Raw genomic sequence first — 20,199 nt, 5'->3', positions numbered from 1 at the left:
ATCTACACATGTTCTTTCCAACAGATATTTCCGCCGACAAAGCAGTGACTGATTTTCACCGCCGGGAAAACTTCCAATTTTGGCATTTCATTTGATCCAGTTCTCTTAAAGTATTAAGCAAGCGAGAATGAAGATAAACAGGCCCGAAAATCTGAAGGGGATTTTTGCTGTGTCTACTAGAATAAATCAATCAATCATGTTTTAGGAATTTCATTTCCTTTTCACATGAATTCCTTTGAGAACTTCTAAAACTGTAGCAAAGTTTATTTGTCATATTTGCGTTCAATTATCTAAGCTAGCTGGGGCCTAGAAATCACCGTTTCGGTGCAAAAAAAAATTGGTCCCACGTGACATTTCCATTTTTGTGAACTCTTTGACATGTGGAAATGGTTTTGGAAAAATTTCTCAGAATTCCTTCATTTTCCCTCATACAGCATTTCAAATTTACATTCATGTACTACGATTTCCACTACCTCTACGTAAACAAGCTTTCTTCCTTTGGTGGTGAAACATCTCTCACATATCCACAATTCTGTTGTACTTGTTGAAGCTAAAATGGCCTTACCAGAAGGGGCACCTGCAATTGAAACGACAAAACAATGGTACATTGTAATGTCATATTTGAACAGAGGGTTTGCATGGCTGCCATCTTGCAGGCCAGTGCTTTTGTTGCACAGGGTATGCACAAAGGAGGTTTCCTGTGGAACAAAAGAAGTGCCCTGCAAGATGGCTCCCACGCAAAGCCTCTGTAGCAAAAAGTTTCTTAACCACTACCAGCCGGGGACTCCGAAATCGGAGCCGTATGGTTTATATGTGTGGCCGGGGTCTCCGAACTCGGACAAAGGAAACAGGGCCCTGTAACAAAAGACCGTGCTCCGAACAAAAGACCAGGCTGCTGGGTATGACCGGCATTTTTCACTCTCAAAAGTGGTGATAATCCAGCATTATTTTGAAACCGTATACCAGGGTTTGGGGTATTTAGAGCAAGCGGATTACCACCGGGGACAAAAGCTCTCCACCACCGCAGCGATGAGCCACACAGCACCGCTGCATGCTAATCTGGCCCCTATTGAAAAGAGGTCAGCAGTGCACTGAGCCAGGTTCGTGAACAAAAGACAGTTGTATAACACCGCACAATCTGGGCTCTGTTTACAAGGCTGCAGGCCTGGCTGAAATATTCGGGAGTCAATGAAAGTAACCTGTCAACTTAGAGTAGTGCCTGAAGATTACTCTGTGCGGCTATAAACGACCGTTAAATGGAATGATGAATTGTTGAAGGATTTTGAAAATGGAAAAAATGATAGTCATGCCGGCCCAGCATCCTCAATGTTGAAAAATGCCCCGGTCCGAAGTGGTTAAAAAGGACTTTGCATGGGTGTAATCTGCAGAAATGTTAAGCTACTGTGCAGTGCCAAAAAAGAACGATTCCCCATTACGCTGGAGTCGGATGACGAGTTCAAATTGACACCCGCCCCGATAACCTGTGCACCTAACAAAATGAGTATGGTGGAGACGGGGAAGATTGTCCGTGTCAGAGATACTTCGCAACAGCCACTGTCCTGATACCTGGACACAAAATGGATCCCGTGTACACTGAGTTGGTCTTCATCTTCCCCCAGTGTGCATGCCATGATATTTTTGCATGTGAAGCCATTTAGTGCCCTGGAAGGCTTTGGAAGCTTCTAAAGCTCAATCTTCTGCTCCAGAAGCATCCACCTGCCTTATCGAAACTTGTAAAATTGGGGCATAAATGGATATCTTACGTCAAATGGTGTAGTCACACTGGAAAGCTGTAAAGTCAACCATATAGATACTCCGCTACTGGATTCTGGACTTCCTAGTTGTCTGACCTAACCCATAGCACAGGTGTGGTGAGAAACGTGCTCACCATGAAATATGGACTCACTGACTACACTACACATGCCCAGAACACTTGCCACCTGTGAAGGGCAGAGTCCATATTTCACACGAGTCTGAATTTCATAGGACACCAAGGACCACTCACCATCCTATGTAGCACTGGCACAGGTTTTCATGGGACGTGGCCTGCTGGATCAGCAGTTCCACCTGCTTGGCAACGTCCACAGCGTCCTTCTGAGCAAAGTCATTCCCTGTGCAGTAAAGCGGAGAACAATATACCATGTAGCACCGGCAACCCCCATGTGGGAAATTCAATTTGTGGTGTGGATGGGCTGGACACCATTGAACGCTGGGTGGCGCCGTTCACAACAGGCCTTCGTGAAATGCATTCAAGTTTTAGTTATTGAAAATATGGATTGGCTGCTGTTCTGTCTGTGTTCCCCTTTTGGGGGAGGGGTCGTGGGTGGGAGGTAAATAACAGTAAGCCATTAACATAACAAGTCACAGTTGTGTCACAAGTAACAAAGGATTTGTAAGGACCGGTTTGTTGCAGTTCACAGGAACAGCTAGTCAAGTGACTTGAAACAGAATGACTCCAGATTAAAATGGCTAGGCACTCCCTTCCTCCCCTCGGTCTGCCATGGCCTAGTGTGAAATGTAGTCAAGGTTCAAGTCTTGCACATCCTAATCTAGGTCTGCAAATGGGCCATACTTAACAATTATGCAACACAGGGCATGACTTTGAGACTGGGTTGAAAGTTTGCTTGGTGCAACTGACCGGTGAGCTTGTCCCTGACTCTGTTGATGATGCTGATGGCTTTCTTGTTGAGAGCCTCGGGTTGAACAGCGCCCTCGCTCTCTGCAAAATGGAGAGCGGTTCATATACCAGTAAATTAGAGAACTGGCGGCAGACCTCAAGAAGTCATGCAACACATTGGACAAGCACAACTAAATTTCAGGGGTGTGAAAATTCAGCTTTTTAGCTGATTTTAGCCTTTTTTGTTTAGATGTTGACCCTGAATTTAAGCTTCTGTACAAATGTATGGGATTTTTTTACATTTCAGTTTTTTGCTAGCTGTTTTCAGCGTTAACTTAAAGTGGCCACTCACACTCCTGGAATTTACTGAAAAGTGATGGAGTTTGGAATAAGCAGGAAACCAGGAAGTCTGCATGAGGGCTGCTAGCTTGTCAGAAAGGCTGTGTCTAAAAAATGTGGCTACGGCTTCAAATAACACGTTTGCCTATGGACGCTGATGCCTGGTGGCTTCTGTCACTTTCCATAGACATGAGTGAATCCTAGCCACGGCTAAGACACAGCTTATGAAGTTGACCAGCAAGCTGCCTTCCTGAAATATTGGCCAAATCATTTGGGAAATGCCTTCACATCGCATTTAAAAATCCTACACACTACTTTCTGGGACCCTTACAGGCAAGTGTCTTTCTTGGAGCATTTGGCAAAGTCAGTCCAGCACCCATCCATGAATTTTGCAGAGATTTTTTTTTCCCGCGTATGAAAGAGGCATCTTTTTGCTGCAGTTTGAAATGAGCATGGATTCTACGCATGCATGAGGTGTAAAGCGTTGAAGATGGAGACTAAGAAAAAAAAAAGGTTGATTTTTTTTTTCCTGTTTGTCTTCTGAAGACGAATGGGGCACACTTCCACACTATTTCAGTTAACTGCTCCTCAAAACTACGCACAACTAAACAAGATTCACTTCATACATGCTCGAATTGTCTGTTCTTATTTAATTTTGGTTTTTCAAAAAAATCATTCCTGCATTAAAAATGATGGTATAACTCTTGTGGCTGACTGCAATTGATTTAGTGGAAAGATAAATTGGTTAAAAAAAAATCCAACTTTTGGTCCGTAGCAGTGTTGAAACGACTTGACCTTTGACCTTACCCGATGATTGCAACGACCCGGCCTCCCCCGCCTTCTTCTGTTTGGGCGTGTCAATATTCACGTCATCGAGCAGATCTGGATGAGTGGATTGGGAGGAGGGAATCGAAAAAAAGAAAAAAAAAAAGCACTCATGGAGAATGGATGCAACTAGTGAAAAAAAAAGTGTCTGGGTTCCAACTGAGGGAAAAATGTAAATTCCAAAAGACAATTGCACGTGCTTGTACTGCAGTGGCGTTGAACTTGTGTGCACGGTGCACATCTTAAACTTTAGGGGTGACTAAATTTCAGCAAATCACAGCTTCATGAGGGAAGTTTGAGCGCAGACCACTTGTTGACCACGAGTCATTTTCTCCCGGTAACCTGTGTACAGACTATATCCTGGATACCGGGTGAATTTAACCATTGGCTGACGAATGTTCCTTGCTCAAACGTGCCCCCGGGTTGCTGAATTAGACTGTAGCTTCTTGCTGCATCTCGTTTTCCCATCTCATCTCTAAGATGAGTTTGTTCGTCAATCTTTCCTCCCTCAGTTGGAACCCAACAGATGCAATGCGGTGCTGAAGTTACGCTTACACGTCCATCATCAGTCCCTCCCCTCTCTTCCCAAACTCCCCCCCCCCCCGCATGTTAATCATTGTTGCTCAGTGGCGCAGCCACGGGGGGTCCTGGGGGCACGTGCTCCCCCACAAATTCCTGGTGCCCCCCACTAAAAAAAAAAAAGGATAAGTTGAACAAAGTTGCCCCAAGAAACCACACCACTGAAAGCTGGTGCCCCCCCATAAGATGCTGGTGCCCTCTCTGTGCCCCCCACACCCACTAGTAAAATCCCAGCTACCCCACTGTTGCTACTCGCTGTAATCTCGGTTGAAAGGATCTAGTGAAACGTGCGTGTAATCGACGAGATACATGCCACTATGCACAGCTGAATTTACTGTGAGAAAAAAATGTTTTGAGGAAAAAAAAAAGTTTTTGGAGGTGTGAGAAAGTGGTTTGAGGAACACAGCAGTGGAAAAATGCAGAGACATGGTAAATGAAAAAATGTAGCTGACGACAAATTTGCACGGCAGCAAATTCTCACCTGCGTTATTCTGACTGCTGGAGAAGGAGTCTGATCGGGCCTTGGAGCGTTTGGCCTTAGGAGCGGCTGCAGAGAGGTTAAACAAATCTGATAATGTGGAACATGATGTTTACCTGCGCAGTGTCAAGAAGCCCATCTTGGACAGGTGCCACTTGTGATCAGTTGATCCTTAGAAACATTTTTATAGTATGCATTCTGAAGTAGACACCATCTACAGTTTGTTGACTGCAGCTTACATCAAGCCCTAATCCCAAGAAATTCTTTCCTGTGACTGGGCTGGTCATGACAACATTTATGATGCTTTTAGGGATGTTTTTTCCATAATTTTCTGACGCCACCTTCCAAAAAGAAATTTTCACCTGGCAGTCTTTATGGTATTTTGCAACATTTCCTATAAGTTCTGAGAAATATTACATTTTAGAAGATTGATTTCAGCTTCCCTCAAACCAATTTGGAGTGCAAGGAATAATTTCCTTACCCCAAATCTATCTATATTTTAGTCCCTGTGTTTGTCATACCGTCTGGCTGTTTGGTCTATCTGTCTCTTTGTCCCTTTCTTACGCAGAGACTTTTATCTATTAACAGGCCATCAGCCTCCAGTTCAGCAATGGATCAAAGATGAAGGCTTCTTGGACAGCTGTGACACTGTCGTGTGCCAGTCAATCTGTTTGTCACTCAGTCCGTCAAACTGTCTGTTTGTCCCTCCCTCTTCTGGATCCCATCAGCCTTCAGCTGAGCAGTGGATCATAGACAAAGGCTTTTGGGACAGCCATGATGCTGTTGTGAGCCAGTCAATCTGTTTGTCACTCATTCTGTCTGTTCCTCCCTTCCCCCGGGTCCTATCATTCTTACTGTCCATCAGCCTCCAATTCAGCAGTGGATCGTAGACGAAGGCTTCCAGCACGGCCATGATGCTGTCCTTGTGCTCTCTGAGTACTTGCATCAGGCTGGAGCAAGTGATGCGGTAATTACCGTCAATGCCCGTCACCTTGAGTGGGGGAAAACCCCAAGACAAACATGTCCTTGACTCGTACTTAGATTCTTTTAACATGGTTAATACTTGGGCTGTAAAACTGAGCAAAAGCTTATTTTTTTGTTATGTTCTGAAGGGGGAAAGTAGTTAAGAAATATGTTGATTAGTACAATGAAGTAGCCTCGATGAGTCTTTCAGTGATCACAAAGGTTCTGGCACGGATGTCTGTGACGGCATAATTTTTTTGGTGAAGATTTGGAACTTTCAAGGAAATTTTCCACTTGTGTTTTCTTGTCAAACATCAGGATTCTTGACTGTAATTTCTAGCTAGAAAGAAACATTTCAGCCGGAAATTCTTATTTCCGTGAAGCATTGTGCCTGATTGACAGAACATGCTACCTCCATGGCATTGATGAGCATTCTCGTCAGTCGGAATGGAATCTTCTCAGGGAACTTCTCTCTTGTCATGGCAACCTGTAGCATTACGTGAAGTGAGTGAGGAGTGAGAAAAAAAAAGATCGGAACATTTAAAAACAGAGTAGATCAGATGACTGCGGTGAATCACTGTACCTCAAAACAAATACAACACAAAAACTGCGGCAAACTGCTTGCTGGCCACAGTGACCTCAAATACAAATCGCGTAAGTGCGAGGGTCTGACATTTTAACCTAGCGGAATCTTTCCCAAAGGCAGCAATATCTCTACGAGTACCTCAAAACAGTCGCCAAAGTCGATGTGGATGATCTTTCCTGACATGCGGTCCAACATCAGGTTTGAGGGATGTCTGCGACGAGAAAAACATGCAAGAAATTTCTAAAAGCTTGCGACAGCCACCGTCCATGCAGAAACCTCTACTGAAGCTAGTTAGACGTCAAATACAATATCTTTGGAATGAACACAGTATTTTCTGGTCAAAATTCCGCAACCAAAAATTACGATCACAGACTTCTTTGCCAAGATTCTTGCTCTGGGTTTCCTGTCCAGTTTGAAGACCTTTCATCTAGCCAAAATAGATGATATCTTAATTACGGGTTATGCCCGATGACATTAGCAGTGAGGTTTGAATTTCACGCCAAGGCAATTATGGGGAAGAAAACATCCGGTTAAAATCAGAAAAATCTATGACAATTTTTCCATTTACAAGCTGCACTGTGCATTCATCTCTTTACCTGTCTCCAAGACCAAGGATGTAGCCCACCATCGACATGACGGCAAGAGATCGCGTGTAGTTGGTTCGTCGCTCAAACCACACCTATTCCAGTGATCCAACAGAAACCAAAAAAACTCAAAGCAGGAGACTCAAAAACGGGAAGTTATTACCAGCAGTCTGGTGGCATGACTTGTGGTAACAGAGATTTGGTACCAGATGTTTCTTTTGGCACACTTCGGTTGTGAGAGTTTTGAAACTCTCAACAGGATGTTGTGAGAACACAAACTTCTATTTACGCACGACCCACACCAGAAAAATTGTCACAAGTGTCCAAGTTAATGTTTGAATTACAGCCTTGAAAACAAATCTGGTATCTGCTGAGTCCTCAGAAGCTTATGGTATTTTGCGCTCAGAGATATCAAATTGAGTGATATGTCAAAACAAGGAGCTCAGTATGTTCCAATCCAAACTAAAAATACATAAGTTTGAAAAAGTCCTTGAGACTCATTTTGTGAGATCATATGCAGCCCATGGTCAGATGGACATACTGACCTCCGAGCTAGGACTCTTGAGCCACAGAAGTCTAGCCAGGTCATCTCCCTGAGTGTGCTCCAAGGCGTGCTCAAACACTTCCACCTTCTGCATCAGTGTCAGGTGCTCATAGTCTGGCGCCATCTGGGGGGGGGTGGCGGCGGCAAAACAAACAAGGCTATTTCAGTAACAAGCATGGCTTCAAAGTTCCTACAGGTACGCTAATGAGATTGGATGTCCATTCAGGCCACGCCTGATAGTTGACAGTGGCTGTAGACTGAAATAACACATTGGCCTATGAAGGTAACTGGAAACTGGCTGCATTCACTTCCTATAGACCTTTATCACAATGCTGCCATGTTGGTCTTGTTCCCCTTAGACCTACTGGCAATAATAATACAACTTCACGTATTGATAAAAGGGAACAGACTATCTTTCCTTCCAGCCTCAGTTTGGTTACATTGTTTTTAACCACTCTCTTTCTGCCGAACCACTTGATGACATTTGCTCTTGCTGTTTTGTGTGGTACGCTTCACAGTTGTTGACTGCTGTTGTGAGGAGTATGACGTTTTGAAAACCTGAGGGGCACATAGCGCACGAGACGAATCGCAGCGCTCATTATCTCTGTCTTGATGATGTTTTCCACTTGTTTTTCTCAGGGAAACTAAGGGTGACAGGAATGTTTGAACATTAGCGATAATGCGGGTAGCGATTAGCGATAATGTGCGCCCAAGGTTATACCATACAGCACTAGCTGATAACTAAACGGTACGAGTGACATGCGGTTATGTCCCCCTGTCATGTGATCATTCTGGACCAATGAAAGATCCGTATTCAAGACACAGGTATGACAATACCACATGATGATACAGAAAATGTATGGGATATATCAACTTGAACAGTCCTCAACACTCCGCATTAAATGTACATGTAGTTTCGCCCGCACCAATGAAAGTTAGGGCTAAGATGCTCTTCGGGTTAATCAAATATCAAAAATCAGAAGTGAAACCATGGTGAAACCCGAAGTTCTTACGAAGAGAGACATTTTGTGATGAGGTTGTCTCTGTGCGTGCCTACCCTGAGCATGATGCGGTGCTCGATGTTGAGAAGGATCTTCTTCTTCTTGTCACGGTAGTCTCGGATCAGGGTGTGCAGGGTGTCGCAGTGTCGCAACCAGCCAATCAGGCCCGAGTTGGTGGATAGGGGGATGATGGAGTAGCGCTGGATGCTGCAACGAGACGCAGAAATGAAAACAGGAGTAATGACAGGTGCGCCATCGTTATCATGCGCTTTGAGTTGGTTGGAAAGCTTTGCCAAACGTTCTGAAGCGCGTCCCAAACTTCTCTGGTATATTGTGCGTTTACAAGGGTCTACTCACACCTGGCCCGGAATGGGAATCGAACCCAGGACCAGAGATGCGAGTGCTTTACACATTCCGACACTACCCTGATGATATCTGTAGCCATGCATTACAAACACTGGTGGAAGGGCAGAAGATATGGTTAGCCTAAAAAAGCAACAGAAACAGGGGTGAAATCTAATTGCCTTGGGGGTTACGACCTCACTATTGTGGAGCCATTAAAGACAAACTTCCCTTTGACTTTCTTATTATGGGCTTTTCACGTTTTCCCTTTTCTCAATTTTTCCCCCCAAACTGGACACTTTTTCCCAGGATGCTTTACTCTACAAGCTCCAGCCTCAAGAGACACGACAAAAATATTCACTCCCTCCCCCAAGGGGGAAAACGGACCTCCCCTTGCCTCCAACGACAGCTAAGGGGGCCGAAGATAGATGTTACCGATATGCCTAATGGACGGAAGAAGGAAATCGGGTCTGTAGTCGCCCTCCAAAACAGACTGACCCGAGGTTGTGATCCGTCGACGAAAATAAGTGGGCACAAATAGTATCAATCTGATTTTATCTTCTGGACCAAGCACCTTTAAGCCTTGGTGGACTGCAGGAGTTCTTTTTATTTCGGCAAGAAATTAAAATTAGGTTGTTGATAGGAAAAAAAAAACGATTTCATATCTAGGTTGTCCACTCTTGTTTCAGACGATTCTCACTGGGGAAAAGGAATTGCAAACACAGGGCTGTTGTGCCTCGGGCAGGTCAACTTACCGCATTAAGACACTGTAATTCTGAAAAATATGATGCATCCTTAAAATTTTGAATTGGTGCTGATGAACAATGTGTAAGACTTGATTTGGGAACCAAAGACAGTCCCGGAAATATCTTGAACATTTCTGAGAGATAACAACAGTTTTAGAGGGACTTTCATGTACACCTTCCCCTTCTTTTCTGAATATCCTCCCCAACTTTGGAATGTTGTTCAACCTCAGAGGTGTGACTTTTAATTTTTCTAACTCCCTTCTCTTTAAAGTTCTCCAACTTGATAGGGATCTAGAACTGTGCCTTTAAGCTTTTCTTTGCTAACTCTCTTGGAAATCCTGGAAGCATCCACCTCTGAAATCTGAACACAGGGAAGTGCTTACAAAAACAGACAGAACACTATCTACAAAAAAAAAAAAAATACTTGGCAGGACATTCACATTGTGACTAATTAAATCACATCCCTTTAAATGACCACGTAAACGGAAAGGAGCTTCTGCAAAGACAAACCACATCAAGTCCCCAGCCTAGTCTGGGGTCAGAAATCAAAGCCACTATTTCTTTGCTAAGGGCAGCTAGGAATGAGGATCTGAGAGATAAGAAATTGAAGTTCCTCACCACAAACTTTAAGAAGTGGGAAAAGGATTTCATTTCCTGATTTCCCGTCTCGAGGAAGGAAAACTGCAGCAGAAGTTCACTGGTAACGTGCACGTGGTCTTTCACGGTAAATTTTTGTGAGGTCAGTGGGGTCAATCAGTCCTCACAATTTGTGACTAGATTGATAATGTGCAGTGGTTCGAAACTCCAATTCAATCCCCCAGACTCGTGTCGGACGTAAGTGCGGCTTTTACGGCTTGGTTCGATTTCCCTGTGGTTGACCAAATGTTTGGGACCTTAGGGGGTCAGATTTCCTGTTTTTCAAACAGACCATAATCAGTGCCGGTCCCACCACATGTGCACTCGTCGCTCCTGTCCCATCACTTTTAAGACCTTCTGGATGTTCTGCCTGTGGCGGAGAAGACAGTGAGACACCAGCCTACAAAGTGAATCATCAAAATGAGCCGTGGTCTGTGACTTACTTGAGATGTCTCCTGAAGGTGTCTGGGTTGTTGGCTAGGAGGGTGTTGACCAGGCCAAATAGCTGCATCACCCTCTCATCTTGGCGCAGGTCCTCGTGGCCCTTCAGGAGGTACATATACTCAGCACCGTCACTCCCTGTAGATTGAAATTTTAGGGCGTTCAGACGAGAAAATACATTTGGGAGATATTCGAAAAAGTTTCCAAAATGCAGATATTCCAATTAAAAAATACATTCTCCGACAAACTCTGATGTTAGCTTTTTCAACACACCCAGACACTAAGATGGTTTAGATATTCCTAAAGGAAAACCTTGTGAAACAAATTCAAGTCTACAGGTACATATATTTAACCCCTTCGCTAAAGAGGACTGCTACTACCTAACCATCCTGTGAGGATTAGTGCACACCACACATACAGTCTATTCACCATGCAGCTGCTGGTTCAATGGGGCCTGCTGCTGGACAAAGCCGTCCAATCAATCAGGGCATGCCACAGCCCAGCAGTCACGGTCAAAATAATCCCGCCGTGAAGGGGTTAAATAGGTCAAGGTATTCAGATATTCAAATCTTCATCTAGAGTGGAAAAAACTTTCACATATCAAATCATATGATTATTACAATATTTAAATGGATCAAAATACTAAGATACTAATTTTTCTCAGATAGACTTTGAAAACAGGAATCTGCCTTCTAAACCTGGTACACTTGACACCCGAGGTTCATGTGCACATAGGTAAAAATCACATTGAAATTGAGGACTGTTCAGGTTAACAACCTGACAGTCGCACATGTACACGTCAGATTGATGTGAGTATCCAAGACAGCTACGACGACCATAATTTTACCAAAGATGCTGAGCTTGCGAGGGCGCTGTTTGGAGGTGATGACCTGCAGGGAGGATTGGACGCGCTGGATGCGTACGATGGGCCGGTTGGGGTTGTAAGTGCCGGGGACGGCCAGCTCCAGGTCCCGGCACATCAGGAGCTTGGGGGAGACCAGCTGGAGCTCAAGCTGGGTCAGCTGTGGAGGGGAAAGAGTGATGAGTGTGTCGCTGTGGCCTCGGGTAATGATTTGACATAAAATGCTGGTGTTCTCACGTGAAAACTGATTTCTGTTGCCTGGGTATGTAGCACCGAATAGCATGGTGACTTCAGACATGTTCTCTAGCAAATACAGCATGTGTGGGCCTAGGACTTTCTGAGCAGCCCTTTGCACAAAAGAAATGAATAAACTTAGAAAATACCAATCTAGAAATGGATACCTTTTGAAAAACTTTATGATTGACCAAATGAAAGAAAATGGCAAAGTTTAGTGACAAAGAATAAGGTTGTTAGAGCAGGTGCTTTTTACATTGTACAACTGAATTAAAAAAAAGACTGATCCCTACCTGAGGCAGTTGTTTTGCGATTCGCCTGAACACGTGGTAGTACAGGTCCCAGGCCTGGGTCAGATCCTTGACGTTGCGGGAGCGCGTGTACTTGCGGCACCATTCCTGAGCCTCCATCAGGTCACGCCCATAGGCCTGTCGAGAAATTGTCCAACGAAGAAACAAGTCTGATTATATATAAAATACATGCAATAAAACCACAAGGCACACGTAGATCAGGCAGGAGGGTGCCTTGATGCCTTGGCTATTCGCAAACACAGTGATAAAGGCAGTGATCTGACAGCTGGTCTTTAAAACCAGTGTAGGGTGCCTTTCAAATTGGCAAAGGTGGCGTTCACATCCATGGAGGGCGTTCGTCCCAAATATTATTTTCCAGAGTTGAATATTCCAATGCAAAATTCATAAAAAGGAAGGGAGAATTTTCGTTTGTTTGAAAGGAGAAAAATTGCACTATGGAGGCTTGTTTCAAGCAGACTCAATTAAAAAAGTAAATTATTCAATAAAAAATTTAAAAGGAACAGAAATGTTCAATAGGATAAGACGTATTGTTCGTCTCTTAAATCTTACTATTAAAATCGTGGCTGGGGATACTTAGACAGGAGGGGCTAGTATAGAGTTTATAATGCACAATTGTGTGCGTTATTGCAACTGATTTTGTATAGAGGTTCTGCATAACGGCCATTTTTCTGGTAAGAGCTTTTGTTTCACAGGGACACACACGAGTAGACCTTTTTACTATCCCTCCACGACAAAAGCATTTATCAGAAAGATGGCTGCCATGCAGAACCTCTATATGGTTTTGATAATCATCAATAATCTGTCGGTCGGTAAGACCGAATATTCGGATATTTGATCTAACATTAGAATATTCAAATAGTGACTTAATCACTCAGTCCTAGTAGGCTCTTCGCATCCTACCTGGTTGAAGGACGTCTCTTTCATCGTCTGCGGGCCGCGCTCCATCATGGCGTGGAGGGGCTCCAGGACGCCGAACATCCCCTTGACGTTGCGCTCGCCGAAGTAAAGTCGTGATGCTTCCTCTAGGCCTTCATGCCAGAGCTCGTGCCACAGGATGGCCACGCGGATCAGCTCCTCGCTCACCTAATAGAAAAGGGATGACACTCTTTTCATAGGTGCTGTTGTCCTTGTTACAAATCTCGATATCATTATACTGTCTGAGATCTCAGACAAATATTGAAGAGCTGCTAAAGGCAAGTTCAAGCCTAGTTTAGTTAGTTACAGTTTGACAAATGCCTGAATAATAGATCACGGTTTGGGCCGTTGTGGGTAAGACCATTTGGAACCAGGCTCTGGAACCAATTACATGTACATGAAAATAATGGCACGAGACGTCACTGAACACAAATGATGCGATGGTTACACTAACAGCACAACGAGTGTGCTGTTAGTGTAACCATCGCATCATTTGTGTTCAGTGACGTTTCGTGCACAACGAGTGTGCTGTTAGTAACGACAAGACTTTATAAAATACATGTACAGGTGGTTGAACTAGCTGAGGGACACTTGAACTGTATTGAGCCTATCATGTGCTGAAGAAATTTACTTGAATTTTGGGTTGGAAACTTGTGTCTGCTGAGCAATATTGTTTGTGCTTCTAAGTGAGTTCTGCTTTCTGCAGCTCCAAAAAACTGGGCCACGGTTCCTAATACCCGTGAGACACTTTCCTGTTTGTGGGATGCTGACAATGCAGGCGATGTGGTTGCCACTGGTCATAAACAACTGCCACATTGCGAGGATAAAAACGGCAGCCTCTTCAGCATCTCAAACGCATTCCTCTGGGATCATCATTTGCCAAGTTTGCAAAAATAAAAAAGTTTCATTTTTCCATTTACTTTGAAACTTCTCCCCCCCTCCACAGTCCCACAGACCTCCCAAACACCATCCCGACCGTCATTCTGGCCTCCGAAATTGCCCACTGAGGTGCCTCAGTCTGAAATGACCACGGTACCTACCATCATCGCCTGCTGCACCAGGGTGTTGCTGTGGTCGCACATGTTCTTCAGGATCTTGTTTGCTGCATTGTGGCGAGCCGTGCTCTGCGACTTGGAGGCGACGGTCAACGGATAGATCAGAGCCTGCATGGTCAAACAGACAAGCGGAGGATGAGTTCAGATTTGAGGGAACTGTGGGTGCTGTCTCAGCAGAGGACGTCACATGTAATTCCCTGACTGAGCTGAAAAAATGGCCGTCAATATAAGGAATGGTGCTTTTCATCTCACTGTATTCCTAGTGACTCTGGTTAGAATCCTACACAGTGTGCCAAGTCCCTACTCAATTATAGTCAACCACAGAGTTTTCTGTCATTTACTTTCCCTCACTATCTTTCAACTGAAAGGGATTCTTGCTTCTGTGAAATGCAGAAATCGGGGGGGGGGGCCCAATGGAGGCGTGTCCAGCAAACAAAGGTTAATTTTCTTCCTTGCAAGACCCCAGCTAAAGATGTTAACATATTAAAATCTGGGAACCGTGCACACTACGAATCCCATTCGTATTTTATCATTTCCCTTTTATAAAAAAAAAAATATTTCTGAAACCCCCCCTAGCTCCCCGTAGCTCTGGATCCGCCCTTGGGCAACACCACATTGGCTCTCAAAGACCCTAGTGACTACCCATCTATTAGTATGTCGGTTCACCCATCCGCATCCCCGTCTCTATCTCTCTCCAGCATCCCTCCTCACCTGCGGATGTTGTTTTCCAATGTCCATAAGGAGCTGGTGGATCAGTCGACCCACCAGCTGTCTGGGGGTATCGATTCTCGCTATCAGCTGAGGGATCACCTGTCAATCAGTGAAAGAAAAGGCTGCAGTTTTAGTTTGGGTTTCATTATTCCAAACTTGCTTACGTTTTGAGGTACACTGAATTATCTGTGTTAAAATCCGACCAAACAGTCCACAACACTTCAGGTATTCTGGAAAAAAATCTCTCGTGATACAGTTCTCTGAAAACAAACTTTCAAGCGATGACCCTCTGTAAGTTGGGGTCTTAGGCTATAGCTGATTAAACTATACTAGCCCCCCCCCAACAATAACACGGTCCGAAAAAGCCCCGCCCCTTTTGCTTTGAGATCTTTGTCACTTTTCCATGCAGGGAACAACTAAATCATACAAAGAAATCTGTACCACTTTAGACTATTTTTGTTGCTTTTTTATCTTTGAGAAACCCTGTATTGGAAGAGGCATATGAGAACTGCAATGCAGCACACACAAACAAAGAGACTGACAGACAGATGATCAGAAAATCAAGCAGGCAGACAGGCTTTTTACTGGAACAGCTACAACCACAACTGCTCTGAGGAGAGATAGAAAAAAAAAATGAGGAAATGAAGTTCTGCAAACAATTTCCACCATCGTCTTATCTCTTCGCAAATCGGGCACTTAATCAAGTCACCGTCCTATGAATCACTTAACACCCTAGTGCCAACAGATTTGAGGCATCCATCTGCATCTTTGGTGCGAAAATGAACTACTGGTCAGGATGTTACTGGTGGAAACGATAATTAGGCTGGTTTGACTTAGAGGTGTAAAGACCGCGATCCAGACATAAAGTTGAAATGAATATGTTTGCTCATTCATTAACACTACCACGGTGACTTCTTCAGAGTTTGCACGCAATGGCGATCCCCCCCAAAAAAATAGTCTTGCATACTATCAGCCGGGAAAGACAGAGCATGAACTGAGGACTTTCATTCCAAGATTACAAAGAGGAACAATAACAGTATTTTCTTGAATAGAAACAAATGTGGACATTACAACGGAGGACTACACCATAGGTGACAGTTTGTGAACCCCACTTGCTCATTAGCTGGCTAACTTGAATTTAGAAAATGTAGAAAGACAATCAAGAATACAGGAAAGATACATCTAGCGATGTTTGGTACTTGACAGTGTGACTAGATGACCTCACTGATACGCTGATGCATATGGCAATTTTGTACAAAATACGGAACAAAAGAGGCCTTGAAACTCCCTGGACTATGATGGCAGTACAAAAGACTTTGAAAAGATTAAAAATTCCCCAGAAATAGCCACCTCCGGTATGACTTGGACTACTGCTTCTAAACAGAAATAGCAGCTAAACACGCCACAAATTAGTGCTCGGTAATTCCCGACAGAATGCCAGGAAGACCCCAATTGATAAGCTTCCCAATTACGGAGGAAAGAGGAGAAAAAAGGAGTAAGGAGTGAGAGACAAGGGAAAGACCTGCCGCTGACCCTTTCCTCTGACCCCAACCTCCACTGATCGCTGACATTTCAACAAGACCAATCTCATGGAAATCTTAATTACTGATCGCATTATGTCTGCAAAAATGTTTCTGTGGTAATATTTTACTTGACGACGTGTCGCATGAGTGTACAGCTCAGAATTACGAATGTGTTTCAACAAGCCAAGAAAATGCCACGGACAGTCGATGTCCGCTGCCCTAAAAGATCAGCTGACTACCCTTTTTTTTTTGCGATAAACGATTGAGCAATTTGTCTTGCTTAAATTTGACTTCATTTGCGTGACACTATACTCTCCCCTTCTTAACGAGGAGCAATCCTGGGCCTTTCAGTCCTTCCTGATCTTTATCATCCTTCATCGTATCTTAGTTAATGTTAACCCCATCACTGCCCCAGGAGTTGCAGTCGACAAGCAAACAGGATGCAAATAATGCCGCCAACTGAACGCAACCCTTAATTGGAGACGGTGCCCTCTGTCAAGATGTTCATTCACTTTTATGAAAGGCAGGGAGGTAAAGGTCTTGGAAAAATAACAGCTGTCAAAATAAAAGAGCGAATATCCAACATATCATGCATATTCAACTAAGATACCAATCTCTAGACAGTCTTGATATTACAATGAATATTTATTACATTCTTGATCACTCTATTAACATGTACTCTACCATTCAACAATCCACATGATATATTTATTCAACAGTCTACAATCAATCTGGATGCATACATGCATGCTAATGAAGGGCATTCACTTCTGCAGGTGACTTCCAAGAAGCTTATGCATATTCAACAATCTACCCTCTGAAGTATTAGTTTGGAAATGCAAAGACAACTTCAAAATAGTGAGTGTTCATCTGACTCATTCATATTCAACGGTTCAAACAGACAGTCTGGACACTCCAATGAATGAAGTCACACTGGAGAATTGTCAACATCCTCACACATACTTGACAGCCCGACATCCAGGTACAATAATGTACCTCAATAATTCCGGAGACCCAAGGGCCCACTTCCAGACACATTTTTTCTTCACTGCCTGGCCCGGTGACAGAGCTGCGAGTGCCAGGGTCGACATGGTTGGGCTCAGATCTGGCTCTACCGGTTGTACATACCTCACATCAGCAGTATCCAGTCTCTGCCAGTAATTGGCAAACCATTCATGAGGATGGCTTGTCCATTACGTTAACAGCGTCAGAGAAATCAGAGCTCCACTTCTGCGATCCATCATTTGCGAAACCATGTGAACTATTTATCCAGGGTAGATTCCTCTTACCTCAACGAGGACATTTAAGGAATTTCCATTTCCAAATGAAAGATACTTCACAGATAACATTTCGATGAGATGTGTGGAAAGCAACAGTCAATCCTTTATTGGCTTCTTTTGCTTTTTAACCCACAAGAGTTCGGTCTTCACAGCCACAAGGAGTAAGAGTAGCTTGGGCAGTGTTCGGTTTGCCTCACTGAAAGATCGTCAGTCATCCGACATAAGTATGAAAATGGTGCTTCTTTTCACGTGAAAGGTTTGACATAAAAAACCAACAAAAACTCAAAACTTTTGTTGACTTTGTACTGGCAGGCATTCCTCCAATCCAGGCTGCGCCACATTCAAGTGCAAGCAACTTGCCCCCAAAATAAAGACCAACGAGACAAAAATCCCGTCTTTCCCTCCGGAACGTCTTTTCTCGGATCAATCAACGGCAGATTACGACTGACGCAATCTCGTCAGATGGATCGAGCCCCACTTCAACGACACTGATGCCATCATTGGTTTGATCTCCTGACAGAGCGGAAGCACCAGGGTGACAGCCTGCTGACTTCAATTACTGTCACTGCTGTGACACGAAGTTCTGGAAACAGCAGCTTGACTAGACGAGGGCGTGGGGACTTAATATTTGATGGAAACACCTCCAATTACTCGCAGGTGCTGTCGCGGGGGTAATGATGGGACTACAGTACCTCAAACTTCAGCCAAACTTCCCTCCATTGTCTCCTCTCTTTAGACTTAAAGTTACCTTCCTGCGCCAATTTCTTTACCCAAAACACTTGTTTCAGGAATTTTTTGGAATGATTTCTCATTTCCAGTGATATGTCCCTCCCCTGTGTCAGTCTGCTTCCTCTTAAAAGGTCAACTCCTAAAATATTCTTGGCCTTGAAGTCGAAGCGGGGAAAGAATTCTTGAACATAAACTGAATCTGAGGGTCTGATAGTGGGTCTGTGATTTGAGAGCTTCTGGTTCAAAATTGGTACAGAACATCCAACCTTACAACTCCGAACCCTGGAAGTATTGTACGTTTCCATGCCAAGCGTAAAGACGATTCTTAGCCCAAAACAACTTTCCTTCAAAATAACCATTTTGCAGGAGAGATACAGAAAGATTTTCTCACAAGAATTTTGAAATGCTCAACATCAGGGGTGAGATGGTGGAATGTAGAGAACTCTGCAATACCACTGAGCAGAGGGGTTGTACTGACATCAATACAGCAGGCTGACTTTCTTGGGCTTCTTAGCAACAAGGCAGGAGTTTTCTCCCAAATGGTTATGATTATGTGAAGCTTGAATTTATCTGCACAACTTACAGTAATAAGAAGCAAATCCTGTACGATTAGAATAATTTAAAACTCAAGATTTTGGAGGTCTAAATTGTGGCCTGAAAGACCATTGAATGCTGTTGATGCTGTGCAAGATTACTGCTGTGCTTCATGCATAACAGGCACACTCAAACAAACCGCATGCATGCGGGGTACCACCCAAGGCAGATCAACCCTTGCAAAAGCCCCCATGGCCATTATACGCAATTACTGCTTGGTAAAACTCAAGTCACACTGATCAACACCAAAAAACTACCAGCTACCAAGGTAAAATACGATGTGATACAGAGTACGGTAAGAGTGCCCAACTGGACAAATGTCCACCCCTCCAGAAAGACTGGCCAAAGCGGTACATCTACATGTAGTGTCTTATTTCTGCATCCTTGTTTCTGGCCAGCCTCACTAATCTCCACTGACTAAGGTTGTCAACCACAAGCTTGTTTTTCACAAGCTCTGCCCATGCCAAGCATCTGACCACTGGTATTTTGCCTTGGACCTGCTCTCCCAATAACAGGAGAGCCAGATGCAGCCAAGACACTTGGCTTATTTGTTTGTTGGCCCTCCAATGTTGGGCTGAAAGTACTGGGCCTGATCTTGAAAATGATGGTTAACGTACATGTGTGGTGTTTTTGATGGCCGTGAGGCAGCCTAATTTGTTGATCAGCACTGTATCTCCCTTCAAAAGACTCTAAACACATTTTATTACTGCTGCACTAGCTCATGGGCGATGCACATATGACAACTACATGTACAAGTATGCGTAAATTTCAACGGAATGTACACAAGTTTTCAATCTTTTCTTCCAATGTACATGTCTGATGAGTGAACCTTTTAAAAAATCGGACAGAGTTTCGAAGTGTGAAATCGGATGTAATCAATTTGTGGACATATACATGTATGCAGGCCTATATGGCTTAACCCTAACAGTCCCAAATCCTCCGATTTCAATATGATTTTACATATACCATGGGGAGTTAGGGTTAATTTTTTGGGGGGGGCTTTGCCACAGATAAGATGTACATGTAAATAACACACAGAGTCAGTTACCACGTGGAAACGTTTGAATTTGAAATTATTCATAATTAAACAGCTGGGTTTTAGTAAGCCAATGAGAAATTGAGAAATTGTTGACAAAAAAAATCAATGGCATGAGTACAAGAGGCAGAATGAAGGGGTATAAACTCTTTTCCATCCAGGAATAAAAATAAAATCCTGGCAAGTTGAGACGACTTCTCTGACATATACCAGTAGATGCCATGATGTAGCATGTTTGGCCAAGAGATCGGGCTGGTTCAGCCACTGT

The 20,199-nt window shown here is 43.8% G+C and overlaps 1 protein-coding gene across 6 annotated transcripts in view; it reads right to left on the bottom strand.

Moving 5' to 3' along the window:
- Positions 1-274: 274 nt before the first annotated feature.
- Positions 275-20,199, bottom strand: part of mtor (mechanistic target of rapamycin kinase) — a 103,223-nt gene continuing 83,298 nt past the window's right edge. For 5 of the 6 annotated variants that reach the window (XM_087147620.1, XM_087147621.1, XM_087147619.1 and 2 more), the window contains 17 exons: positions 14,770-14,868; positions 14,044-14,166; positions 12,989-13,171; positions 12,071-12,205; positions 11,529-11,703; positions 10,684-10,819; positions 8,573-8,723; positions 7,517-7,639; positions 6,984-7,066; positions 6,526-6,598; positions 6,214-6,288; positions 5,694-5,829; positions 4,842-4,907; positions 3,764-3,838; positions 2,639-2,719; positions 2,006-2,111; positions 275-577 (listed from right to left, as the gene is read on the bottom strand). In XM_087147620.1, coding sequence (XP_087003746.1) covers positions 562-577; positions 2,006-2,111; positions 2,639-2,719; positions 3,764-3,838; positions 4,842-4,907; positions 5,694-5,829; positions 6,214-6,288; positions 6,526-6,598; positions 6,984-7,066; positions 7,517-7,639; positions 8,573-8,723; positions 10,684-10,819; positions 11,529-11,703; positions 12,071-12,205; positions 12,989-13,171; positions 14,044-14,166; positions 14,770-14,868 — 1,836 coding nt within the window. In that variant the 3' untranslated portion in view covers positions 275-561. The remainder of the gene's footprint in view (positions 578-2,005; positions 2,112-2,638; positions 2,720-3,763; positions 3,839-4,841; positions 4,908-5,693; positions 5,830-6,213; positions 6,289-6,525; positions 6,599-6,983; positions 7,067-7,516; positions 7,640-8,572; positions 8,724-10,683; positions 10,820-11,528; positions 11,704-12,070; positions 12,206-12,988; positions 13,172-14,043; positions 14,167-14,769; positions 14,869-20,199) is intronic. The other variant, XM_087147623.1, reaches the window with a different exon arrangement.

The sequence above is a fragment of the Acanthaster planci genome, linkage group LG16 (assembly GCF_054643075.1).
Source record: "Acanthaster planci isolate LZ-2023a linkage group LG16, COTS_SCS, whole genome shotgun sequence".
Lineage (NCBI taxonomy): Eukaryota > Metazoa > Echinodermata > Asteroidea > Valvatida > Acanthasteridae > Acanthaster > Acanthaster planci.
This window is presented reverse-complemented; position numbering and strand designations above follow the sequence as displayed.